The sequence below is a fragment of the Pelophylax lessonae genome (assembly GCF_965119305.1).
Source record: "Pelophylax lessonae genome assembly, chromosome: 2".
Lineage (NCBI taxonomy): Eukaryota > Metazoa > Chordata > Amphibia > Anura > Ranidae > Pelophylax > Pelophylax lessonae.
This window is the reverse complement of record NC_138769.1, coordinates 46,113,695-46,127,095: the sequence shown is the minus strand read 5'-3', so window position 1 is coordinate 46,127,095 and position 13,401 is coordinate 46,113,695. Positions and strand designations below refer to the sequence as shown.

Sequence of the window (13,401 nt, the reverse complement as noted above, 5' to 3'; positions counted from 1 at the left end):
CCTGTCAAATTTTTCCCCTTATCTGTGTCCCATTGTGGAGATTTCCCTTCACTCCCTGTCCCATAGTCAAACAGGAAGAGAAAAGAAATCCCTGCCAGTTAAGGGAATTCCTTGGGGACTCCCAGGTCACCAGAACTAGTGTCCCCATTGGAAGATGTCCCCTCTATTACTTTTCTGGGGACAACCCAAAATTTGGGATTTTCTTTTACTTGAGCTTTCAATGATAACGGTAAACAGGACAAATAGAGAGGATGAATCTCCCTAACAGGGGCACAGACAGCAATAAAAAATTACGTGTCCTAATCCATCTCCACGCTATCCAAAGATTTGCCTTTAGTTATACTTTAAGCCCCGTTAAACCGTTATCTTTTACTAGGCTATTGCCTGGTTTACTTGGGAAGCAGTAAAAATAGGAGGTTGAATGGTGGTTTTGCTGCCCCTTGAATGCCCAACTTAAAGTGGTTTTAAAGCTATAAGGTTTTTCACCTTAATGCATTCTGTGCATTAAGGTGAAAAACTTTCTGTGCTGCAACAGCCCCCTCAGTCCCCCCGTCCCATTTTTTCTTACCTGAGCCCGATCCACTCCAGCAATGTGGCTCCCATTCCTGTCTCCCTCCTTATTGGACCGATTGACAGGAGCGGGAGTCAATGGCTGCCACTATCAAGCAAAATCTGTGACACGGGGGCGGGGGTGCGAATCCCGCACTCCGTGTCAAAGGAGTCAGCAGCGGGAGCGAACACACACTGGTGCCCTCCCAGGGCTTTCGGTGGGGGCACCTGTTGAAGAGGAAGGGCCTGGAGCATCGGTGGGGGACGCCAGAAGAAGAGGATCAGGGCGGAGGAGGAGGTAAGTATGATGTCTGTTACTTTAATTGACAAAATAATGAGGGTTTAATACCACTTTAAGGTATAACTAAAGGCAAACCTTTTTTTTATTTGGTTTTGGATAGAATGGAGCGAGATTAGAACACTTGTCAGGTTTTTATTGCTGTCTGTGCCCCTGTTAGGAGATTTCCCTCTCTGTTTGTCCTGTTTACAATTATCATTGAAAGTGAAAGTAAAAGTAAAAGAAAACCCAACATTGTGGGTTATCCCTGCAATAGTAATAGAGTGGAAATATTCCAAGGGGGACCTCCTTGCCCTTTCGGAGGCTTATGACCCTGGGAGGCGGGGTGGGGCTTAAGACCACGTGACTGCCATGGTTGGCTGTCACGGTGGTCACGTGATCTGAAAACTCTCGATCGCTCCTTGTTTTAGCTTTCAGTCAAGCAACGGTAACTTTCCAGGGAGCGCAATTCATGCAAATATGCGGCTCCTCGGTGCTAATTACCAAGGGCCAAAAAATTTTTGGGTGGCCCTGGTGCAGAATACACGCCTCTAGGTAGGTCTCTACACTTGTACCGTCACAAACTGCTTCATATTCTGTGAAACTTTTTGCTAAGGATGTCTATTACTTGGCCAGTTACAGTGCCTTGACTAAGTATTCTATCACATTATATTACTATAGTACGTACATCTATTTTATTGTGATTTTATGTGATAGATCAACACAAATTGGCACATAATTGTGAAGTGGAAGGAAAATGATAAATGGTTTTCAAAATTTTTTACAAATATGTGAAAAGTGTGACGTGCATTTGTATTCACCCCCCTCCCCTCCCCCCCCCCCCCCCCCCGAGTCAATACTTTGTTGAACCACCTTTCGCTGCAATTAGAGCTGCAAGTCTTTTTAGGTATGTGTCTACCAGCTTGGCACATCTGGAGAGTGACGTTTTTGCCCATTCTTCTTGCAAAACAGCTCAAGCTTTGTCAGATTGGATGGAGAGAGTCTGAACAGCAATTTTCAAGTCTTGCCACAGATTTTCAATTGGATTTAGGTCTGGACTTTGACTGGGCCATTCTAACATACATTTGATTTTAGGCCAAAAAATTTAATTTTGGTTTCGTCTCAGTCAGAGCACATTCTTCCACATGTTTGCTGTGTCCCCCACATGGTTTTTCACAAACTAAAAGACAACAAATTAGATGTCTTATGACTTTCTTTCGACAATGGGTTTCTTCTTGCCACTCTTCCATAAAGGCCAGATTTGTGGAGTGCATGACTATTCATTGTCCTGTGGACAGATTCTCCCACCTGAGCTGTGGATCTCTGCAGCTCCTCCATTTACCATGGACCTCTTGGTTGCTTCTCTGATTAATGCTCTCCTTGCCCACCCTGTCAGTTTAGGTGGACGGCCATGTCTTGGTAGGTTTGCACTTGTGCCATACTCTTTCCATTTTCTGATGATGGATTGAACAGTGCTCTGTGAGATGTTTAAACCTTGGGATATTTTTTATAACCTAAACCTGCTTTAAACCTTTCCACAACTTTATCCCTGACTTGTCTGGTGTGTTCCTTGGCCCTCATGATGCTGTTTGTTTATTAAGGTTCTCTAACAAACCTGCGAGGGCTTCACAGAACAGCTGTATTTATACTGAGATTAAATTACACACAGGTGGACTCTATTTACTAATTAGGTGACTTCTGAAGTATATTGGTTTCACTAAATTTTAGTTCGGTGTATCAGAGTAAATGGAGCTGAATACTAATGCACGCCATACTTTTCAGGTATTTATTTTAAAAAAGGTTGAAAACTATTTATCATTTTCCTTCCACTTCACAATTATGTGCCACTTTGTGTTGGTCTATCGCATAAAATTCCAATAAAATACATTTACGTTATTGGTTGTAACATGACAAATGTGGAAAATTTCAAGGTGTATGAATACTTTTTCAAGACACTGTAACAGGCTTGATGAACCTGCTGCACATGCTGGGAGAAATAATACATATCTGGGGCACGTCTGGACACTTGGTCTGGGATGTTGCAGGGATCTCCCCTTCTAGGAGGCCTCCATGGCTGCAGTGGAGTGCTATATGGGTGTAGAGAAGGCAGACTGCAGAGGTCCTCCACATGGAGATGATGAGTGACTTCTCAGTAGGGAAGAAACACAAGAACCTTTCCATTAACCGCTTGCCGACCGCCGCACGACTATTTACGGCGGCGGTCAGCCCCTCCTGGGCAAAGTGACGTGTATATATACGTCACTCGCCCGCGAGCCAATAGGGGGCGAGCGCGCGCCGCCAGAGGCGCGCTCCTGCCCCGCTCGTTCTCGGACACTCCAGCGCGAATGACCGGCGGCTCGGATGTCCGCCGGTCACTCGCGATCGTCCGCTGCAGAGGGAGAAAGGCAGGCGGCTGATGTAAACAAAGCCGCCTGTCATTCTCCCTGGTGTAACTGCAGAGGTCATACGATCCTGCTATTTAGGATCGTATGCCTCTGTGGTTACATGAAAAGCCATCCCCCTTTACAGTAAGAAACACGCCCCTAGGGACACATTTAACCCCTGCCTCTCCAATAAAGTTAACCCCTTCCCTGCCAGTGTCACTTTTACAGTAACAGTGCATATGTATAGCACTGATTACAGTAGGAATGACACTGGTACCCCCAAAAGTGTCAAAAATGTCAGTCAAGGGTCCGATCTGTCCGCTGCAATTTCGCAGTCTCGCAAAAAAAAATTGCAGATCGCCGCCATTACTCGTTAAAAAAAACCCACCAAAAATGACAGAAATCTTTCCCTTAGTAAACACAATAACTTTTGCGCAAACCAATCAAAATACGCTTATTGCGATTTTTTTTTTACCAAACATATGTAGCAGAAAAAAAATTGGCCAAAAATGTTAAAAAATTTTGATTTTTACATTTTCTTTTGGGGAATTTCATATGAAAAAATGTGAAAAATATTGTTATTTTTGCAAAATTGTCGTTTTTTTTTTGTTTATAGCGCATGATCAAAAAATCGCACAGGTGATCAAATACCACCAAAAGAAAGCTCTGTTTGTGGGAAAAAAAGGATGCCAATTTCATTTAGGTACAGAGTCGCACGACCGCGCAATTGTCCCTTAAAGTCACGCAGTGCCGAATCGCAAAATAGGCCCTGGTCAGGAAGGGGGTAAAATCTTCCGGGGCTTAAGTGGTTAATGTTCTGCCTTAAGCCTAAGTTAGCAGTTGATCCATAAATGTCATAAAGCCATTTTTAAGTTTCAGTGCTTAGCCAGTAGTACCTGGTGAGTGAGGGACCTAGAAAGTTAGAGAGACAAGCAAGCAGGCCAGAGACTGTGTTTTGAGAAGTAATTTGCAGGTATCCTGTGTCCCCCTTATCCTCCTACCCAATTCTTCATGACACATGTGCAATAAAACCTTTAAAACCCAAGGAAAAGTGATTGCCACCCAACTTTCTTACCAACCTAATGACAAGAACGTCAGTCTGAGAGTGATGTGCCTGGGACATTAGTCACCAACTAAGTGGGTATAGATTTGTAATGCAGCTATTGAGTAGCTGAAAAGTCAGACTCCTTTAAAATGTGTACAGCACTACATCTGATTATATCTTAACAGAAAAGATTCATTTTCACAGATTAAGGAGATGATTATCAAGTACATTAGCAGACAGAAGACCATTGTTCTGGTCGTGGTCCCCAGTAATGTGGATATTGCAACCACCGAAGCTCTGGAATTGGCAAAACAAGTGGACCCCACAGGAAAGCGGACACTAGGTATGCAGAAACTTGTAGCGTTAGCAGCATTTTATACATTTTTATTGCCTTAAAGCGGAGTTCCACCCTCGGAAAGTTTTTTTTAATAAAAATACCCCGGGACAGTCAGGGCTAGTGCATTCCACAATGGATAGCCTCTGAACTGTCCCAGGTCGCACTTACCTTTTAGAAGAAATACTTACCTTGAAAATGTCTTGTCCAGCGCTGCCATCTCAGGTGTGGGCAGCTGAAGCCAGCGCTTCCTCTTCGGCGTCCTCTTCGTCCCAGAATGCCCTGCACCGGCCCCGCTCGTCAGTGCCGGTGCAGGCACGTCATTCCTGCACAGCATGTGGGCATGCCCAGAAGCTGTTTAGCAGTGAATGACGTGCCTGCTTTGGAACTGATGTTAGGGCTGGTGCATTGATTCCTGGGAGCGATGACGTTCAGCTCCCAGGGATCAATGCAAGCAGGAAGTGACGGCGCGGGCCGCGGCCGAAGAGAGAGGAAGTGGAAGAAAGGTGAGTATATTTTCTTCTAAAACAAGGTAAGTAAAAAAAAAAAAATAGTGATTATCCACTTATTTTCAGGTGACACAGATCAAGCAGATGGGGCAAAGTGTCTTTTAAGGGTGGAACTCCACTTTAATAAATACTTCCAGGAAATGCAGTTTCCTGTTCGTGCCCCCCCTGATAACTGTATAGAGGTTGCTCTTGCACAAATACTTATCCTGCTTCGTGCTATAGATGTTCTTAGCAGTGATTTAGGAACCACAGAAACACTCAAGCTCTAACTGTCCCTGTAATTGGTGAGTGACAGATCAGAGGAAGAGCAGACCATGCTGAGATGGGAAAGTAAACTCATAGGGAGGCCCGGACTGGTGGCAGCCTGGAAAGTCTGGCAAATGCTGAAATGGTTAATTTTTTGTGAATTCCTGTGATTGATGGGCCTGTAATGCTAATTGTATATAAAACTCCAAATAACTGGCCAACAACATGTGCAATAGTTGCATATTCTCTTACAGTTGGAAACATTTTGTAGCATAGGATCAATCATCAACAGTTTATTTTGGATGACTTTATTGCTCAAACCACCAATTAGTACTATAACACACTGCTCAAAAAAAACGAAAGGAACACTTTAAAAACACATCAGATTTAAATTGGGAAAAATATCATGCTGGATATCTATACTGATATGGACTGGGTAATGTGTTAGGAAGCAAAGGATGCCACATCGTTTGATGAAAGTGAAAATTATCAACCTATAGAGGGCTGAATTCAAAGAAACCCCAAAAATCAAAGTGAAAAAATGAGGCTAGTCCATTTTGCTGAAATTTCATTGCAGCAACTCAAAATGGTTCTCAGTAGTTTGTATGGGCCCCCACGTGTATTGTATGCTTGTATGCTTGTATGCATGCCCGACAACAGTGGAGCATGCTCCTAAAAAGATGACGAATGGTTTCCTGGGGTGTTTCCTCCCTGATCTGGACCAGGGCACCACTGAGCTTCTGAACAGACTGAGGTGCAACCTGGCGGCGTCGGATAGACCGAAACATAATGTCCCAGAGGTGTTCTATTGGATTTAGGTCAGGCAAGCGTAGGGGCCATTCAATGGTATCAATTCCTTCATCCTCCAGGAACTGGCTGCATACTCTCACCACATTAGGAAAAACCGAAGACCCACTGCACCAGCGTAGGGTCTGAATATCAGTCCAAGGCTTTCATCCCGATACCTAATGGCAGTCAGGGTGCCATTGTCTAGCCTGTAGAGGTCTGTGTGTCCCTCCATGGATATCCCTCCCCTGACCATCACTGACCCACCACCAAACCATCATGCTGAACGATGTTACAGGCAGCATAACATTTTTTGCGGCTTCTCCAGACCCTTTCATATCTGTCACATGTGCTCGGGGTGAACCTGCTCTCACCTGTGAAAAACACAGGGCACCAGTGGCAGACCTGCCAATTCTGGTGACAATGGCAAATTCAAATTGAGCTCCACAGTGCCCAGCAGTGAGCACAGGGCCCACTAGAGGATATTGGGCCCTCAGGCCACCCTCATGAAGTCTGTTTCTGATTGTTTGGTCAGAGACATTCACACCAGTGGCCTGCTGGAGGTCATTTTTGTAGGGCTCTGGCAGTGCTCATCCTGTTCCTCCTTGCCCAAAGAAGCAGATACCGGTTCTGCTGTTGGGTTAAGGACCTTATACGACCCTGTCCAGCCCTCCTAGAGTAACTGCCTGTCTCCGGGAATCACCTCCATGCTTTTGAGACAGTGCTGGTAGACCCAGCAAACCTTCTGGCAATGGCACGTATTGATGTGCCATCCTGGAGGAGTTGGACTACCTGTCCAACCTCTATATGGTCCGGGTGTCCCCTTATGCTACCAGTAGTGACACTGACCCTAGCCAAATGCAAAACTAGTGAATAACAGTCAGAAATGTTTAGTTTAACTGACTTGATGCTACTTATGTGTGTGCCTGGCATGTTCTGTTCAAAACAATAACAGTGCTTATTGTAGTGTTCAGATGGCCCTCATTCCTTCCCTAATATTTTAACTAGACAAAAATGGTTTGTTAAAGTGTATCTAAACCATAAAATTGCAAACTAGATAAATTGCAGCCTACCAGTCTTTAGATAGTAGTGGTTGCAATTGTAAGGAAAGCAGATATCAGATCCCTGCCCTCCTAACCAACTCGTGACAAAGGACTGGCCAATCTCACACCACGCTGTCCTTACATAACAATGCCACTGTCAGCTGCACCCTGCACAAAGATTTTCCTGCTTGGGGGATCCAATCTAGGTGTCAGCAGCCTTGGAATGATTGTCACTGGGTCTGGGTTACGTTATTTAAACAATGAACCCAGGGCCAGTGCTAGACTATTTTGCACCCTAGGCAAGACCTACATGCACCCCCCCCCCCCCAAAAAAAAAAAAAAACCCAAAAAAATGTCAACCTTTTTAAAACACAGGTCACTGCATTATGGGTGAGCAGGGTCTTAGGTAGAAATGCACCTGCCTCTGTGGTGTCACTGCAAAAAAAATGTCCCTGCATCCTTGGTGTCACTGAAAGAAAAAAGTCCCTGCATTAGTGGTTTCACTGGAAGGACAAACGTCCTCGTATCCGTGTTGTCACTGAAAGAAAGAAATTGTCCCTGCGTCCATCATCAAGGGGCTTGGGTGGTAAGATTCTGGCAGTGGGGTACAGGGGGGATGAAGATGATAGGGGGTGGAATGGTAGAAAACTGGCAGTGGGGTACAGGGGGGATGAAGATGACAAGGGATGGGATGGTAGGAAGCTGACGGGGGATGAAGATGACAGGGGCTGGTATGGTAGGAAGCTGACAGGGGGGATGAAGATGATAGGGTGGGATGGTAGGAAGCTGGTAGTGGGGTACAGGGGGGATTAAGATGACAGGGGGTAGGAAGGTAGGAAGCTGGCAGGGGGATGAAGATGACAGGGGGTGGGATGGTAGGAAGCTGACAGTGGGGATGAAGATGACAGAGGGTGGGATGGTAGGAAGCTGACAGGGGGGATAAAGATGATAGGGGGTGGGATGGTAGGAAGTTGATGGGGGGATGAAGATGACAGGGGGTGGGGTGGTAGGAAGCTGACAGTTGGGTACAGGGGGGATGAAGATGACAGGGGGTGGGGTGGTAGGAAGCTGACAGTTGGGTACAGTAGGGATGAAGATGACAGGGGATGGGAGGATAGGAAGCTGACAGTGGGGATGAAGATGACAGGGGGTGGGATGATAGGAAGCTGACAGGGGGGATGAAGATGACAGGGGGTGGGGTGGTAGGAAGCTGATAGTGGGGATGAAGATGACAGGGGGTGGGATGATAGGAAGCTGACAGGGGGGATGAAGATGACAGGGGGTGGGTGATAGGAAGCTGACAGGGGGGATGAAGATGACAGGGGGTGAGGTGGTAGGAAGCTGACAGTGGGGTACAGGGGGGATGAGGATAAAAAGTATGATGACAGGAGGTAGGGTGGTGGGATGCACGGAACGGGGATGATGAGGGGGATAATGATGATGACAGGAGGACAGTAGGTGACATCATATGCTGGATGGCATACATATTGTTAGGGCTGTGTGTGCATGAGGGCGCCCTCGGTCATGGAGTGACATCTTGGGATGCTGTCATTGTCCAGCAGCAGGACCATCATGCAATACCTTGAGACTCTGGCAGACTGTCAGACTGTCTCCCTGATGATCGCTACTCCTTCTCTGGCAGGTCCTCCTCTATGGGCCGTCTATCCTGGAGAGATCAGGGAGTCAAACGTCCTCGTATCCGTGTTGTCACTGAAAGAAAGAAATTGTCCCTGCGTCCATCATCAAGGGGCTTGGGTGGTAAGATGCTGGCAGTGGGGTACAGGGGGGATGAAGATGATAGGGGGTGGAATGGTAGAAAACTGGCAGTGGGGTACAGGGGGGATGAAGATGACAAGGGATGGGATGGTAGGAAGCTGACGGGGGATGAAGATGACAGGGGTTGGTATGGTAGGAAGCTGACAGGGGGGATGAAGATGATAGGGTGGGATGGTAGGAAGCTGACAGTGGGGATGAAGATGACAGAGGGTGGGATGGTAGGAAGCTGACAGTGGGGATGAAGATGACAGAGGGTGGGATGGTAGGAAGCTGACAGGGGGGGATAAAGATGATAGGGGGTGGGATGGTAGGAAGTTGATGGGGGATGAAGATGACAGGGGGTGGGGTGGTAGGAAGCTGACAGTTGGGTACAGGGGGGATGAAGATGACAGGGGGTGGGGTGGTAGGAAGCTGACAGTTGGGTACAGTAGGGATGAAGATGACAGGGGATGGGAGGATAGGAAGCTGACAGTGGGGATGAAGATGACAGGGGGTGGGATGATAGGAAGCTGACAGGGGGGATGAAGATGACAGGGGGTGGGGTGGTAGGAAGCTGACAGTGGGGATGAAGATGACAGGGGGTGGGATGATAGGAAGCTGACAGGGGGGATGAAGATGACAGGGGGTGGGGTGATAGGAAGCTGACAGGGGGGATGAAGATGACAGGGGGTGGGGTGGTAGGAAGCTGACAGTGGGGTACAGGGGGGATGAGGATAAAAAGTATGATGACAGGAGGTAGGGTGGTGGGATGCACGGAACGGGGATGATGAGGGGGGATAATGATGATGACAGGAGGACAGTAGGTGGCATTATATGCTGGATGGCATACATATTGTTAGGGCTGTGTGTGCATGAGGGCGCCCTCGGTCATGGAGTGACATCTTGGGATGCTGTCAGTGTCCAGCAGCAGGACCATCATGCAATACCTTGAGACTCTGGCAGACTGTCAGACTGTCTCCCTGATGATCGCTACTCCTTCTCTGGCAGGTCCTCCTCTACGGGCCGTCCATCCTGGAGAGATCAGGGAGCTGCTCAGCCACGGTGGCCATTATCTGCACATGGCAGGAGATCAGCAGAGTGTGGGAGAATGGGAGGAGCCAGGGGAGGGGAGCACATGGAACCACCCACTGACAGGGCCGTCTTTAATATTGATTGGGCCCTGGGCAAACATTTTATTGAGCCCTCCTTAGTCCTTTTATCAACTGTTTCCTAGCAGTGCAGGGTCAAGGGGAAGCTGCCTTGGACCCCATTACAATGACTGGGCCCGGGGCAGCTGCCCCTTTTGCCCTGTGTTAAAGATGGCCCTGCCCACTGATCCAACAGCTGTTTGATTGAGGTTCTGACAATCTCCCAGTGCCTCCCCCTCCTCCTCCTCCTCCACAGGACTGCGCTGGACCATACTCCCTGAAAGGACTACTACTGTCACATGGCAAGATGTGGCCGTGGCTGCGCTCTAGGCGGCAGTGCGCCCTAGGTGGCTGCCTAGTGGGAGTGCTGGTCCTGGTCTGCAGAGTGTTTCACACTGGTCCAACAGGGAGGCATGTTGGACAGTGGGAGGAAACTTGACAAATGGGTGCACAGGCATTTAGTACAGCCCTGGTGATTTGGCAGAGGGAAAGTGCCTCGTGCATGCTGGGATAATGCAAAAAAAGCCAGGAGCACATTTGCTCAGGGTCTTTCGGCTGGATAGCGGAGTCCCGGAGGGAGGGGGCGACTGCCTCCTCCTTTGTAGAAGTGCCATGCGGCTTCAGGTTGTGGACCTGAGGGCATTAAAAGATGGAGAGTAACTAAACCTGTAAATTGTAAAGCTGACTGAAAGGGGAGACTCTGGAAAGATCTGATTCTGCAGTACAGTGAATACAGATCTGTGTCAAGGGGCCTGACCTGAGGGGGGCTACCCCTGCAGCTAGAAGAGTTAGTGGATGGGTGTAAGTAAAGGGGATGCTAGTGAGTGTCCTGAAGATAATGTAATTCACCAAGTCTATTGATGGACAAAGAGCAAGGAGACTTAACCCTTTCCATACATGTGTCAGTATGGTCAAAACAGTGTGACTGCTTCCACAAGCAACCTGGTGAGGCCAAGTGGAAGTTGTCCTTATCCAATGTACATAGTTCCAGTTGGAGTATTTCACTATTCCCTTCTCCAATCCAAGTTCTACAAAAAAAACTAAAAACCAAAACCCCTGGACTGTTTATTGAACAACAAGCCATTGGGAGTAAGAATGAATGTGTGAACTGTACCCTAAGTGAATGTCTGTTGGTAATCAGAGGAGAACCAACAAGTCATCACACAGCCAGACCTACAGGGACAGTGCTACACACGTTTAGGAGATATTTACAGTATCTATAGGTAAGCCTTATCATAGGTTTACCTGTAGGTAAAAGTTACAGAGGGAAAGAAGGAAGGTTTACTTCCTCTTTAAAGGCACAGGGGCACACTGGACACCCACACATTGTGTCCCCTCACCAATTTTACATCAATAACAAAAAAATGGCCCCTCCCCCGTCTATAACTGACCTTCACAGCAAGGAGCACATGGAAGATGTAAGTAGAAGAAGTAATACAGGGTGCTGTGAAGGGGCCTTACAGCTTACGCATGCATTTGCAAATGTGTGCTAACTAAACCCCTGTTTTAACACATACTGTTAGATAGGATCATTTGGTTGGTAAGCAGACTGGTTGGTGAGTTGAGCTGCAAATTTTTTTTGGTTTTGGCTTGCATGCTTGCCCTTCCATGTGCTCCTTGCTGTGAAGGTCAGTTACAGATGGGGGTGTTGGAGATGCAACAGCTTTCAGCTTAGCCGATTAACTGCAGTTCACAAATAGGACACTAGATGTCGCTAATGCTCAGTGATATGCTATGCATTTTCTATGATGTGTTGTAACTGTACTGTACTTGTTGGTTATCTCTTCCTGTCTATGTTTTCCTCACCATGAGAAAGTGACATCTTTGCTATCTGTGGTTATGTTCCAATAAAGAAGCCAGTTCCTGCTACTCCACAATGTCTGATCTGAATTGACTCCGCTGCACCCAGTGATCGCACTCTGCAACAGGGGGCAGGGGCTATTTGTTTGTTGTTGATGTAATATTGGTGAGGGGACACACTGAACACCTTTGCTGCCATTGTGCTATGTGCTGGGTGTCCAGTGTGCCCCTGTGCCTTTAAGGAAGATTGGGCTACCTGCCCTCTATATATCCATTAGAATGCATGTGCTCCCACTGACTCTATTAAATTCACAAGGGTTAGGACTGCAAGTAATACAGGGTGCCGTGAAGGGGCATCGCAGCTTACGAATGCATTTGCAAATGTGTGCTAACTAAACCCCTGTTTTTAATGCAAACTGTTAGATAGAATAATTTGGTTGGTAAGCAGACTGGTTGGTGAGTTAAGCTGGGAATTTACTTTGGTTTTGTCTTGCATGCTTGCCCTTCCATGTGCTCCTTGCTGTGAAAGCCAGTTATAGATGGGGCAGAGGCAATTTGTTTAACCTTCACTTGTCACCTGCTCACAGAAGGCTTTGCCACCCATAGACGAATTTGCGCGGTGTGTGGACATATAAGCCCACCCTTTTTTTCTTCTGCACAAATGCTTTACATGGGCAGCAAGAGGTTACTGTCCCACTGGGCTTGTATCATCTTTGCTCCGAAGCAAATGAAACAAAGAGGAGTTGGTGCCATCTAGTGGTTATTTACCAGAAGGCGCAGACATGCTTGACAATACGGGAGAGATTTACTAAAACTGGAGAGTGCATAATCTGGTGCAGCTCTGCAAAGAAACCAATCAGCTTTCACCTTTTATTGTCAAAGCTTAATTAAAGCTACAGTAGAAGCTAATGATTGGCTACCATTTACAGCTGCACCAGATTCTGAGTGCTCTAGTTTTACTAAATCTCCCCCTATCTGACAACAAAGCAATGCCAACCACCATCCCCACATACGAGTGATGTGATAAAATATCTTCTTGTACCTTATTATACAGGGATCCTGACTAAGCCAGATCTGGTTCACAAGGGAGCAGAAAAAGAGGTTATGAGAGTAATGAAAAACCTGGCCTACCCGCTTAAGAAAGGCTACCTGATTGTGAAATGTCGCAGGGAGAGCGAACTCCAGAGCAATCTTTCCCTTGAAGATGCCATAAATAATGAAAGAGCTTTCTTTGAAGACCATGAACATTTCAGGTATTGTTGCTGAACTCCCAGCTGTCCCCAGTTTGACGGGACCAGCAACATTTTTGGACTATGAACAAGTAATACCTAAAGAACACCCTAAAGTGCAGCCAGAACTATTTGTAGCAGTTTTTCCAGGCATTGGGCTTGAGGTGGGTCTGCCATTGTTACCGGTGACACTTCCAACACATTTAAGTTATGAACCCAAGTGTGAGAACTGAGACAAAGACCATTCCGGCATCTTTGTTTTGTTTATTTTGAAATGGGGATGGGAGAAGGGAATG

At 46.9% G+C, this 13,401-nt stretch overlaps 1 protein-coding gene across 1 annotated transcript in view; it reads left to right on the top strand.

The window, feature by feature from the left end:
* The window catches only part of LOC309547943 (uncharacterized protein), a gene marked incomplete at its 3' end in the record, with an annotated part of 206,728 nt that overhangs the window by 142,719 nt on the left and 50,608 nt on the right, over positions 1 to 13,401 (top strand). Inside the window, exons 18-19 of the mRNA XM_082247940.1 lie at positions 4,460 to 4,598; positions 12,931 to 13,129. Of these exons, the coding sequence (XP_082104066.1) occupies positions 4,460 to 4,598; positions 12,931 to 13,129 (338 nt within the window). The remainder of the gene's footprint in view (positions 1 to 4,459; positions 4,599 to 12,930; positions 13,130 to 13,401) is intronic.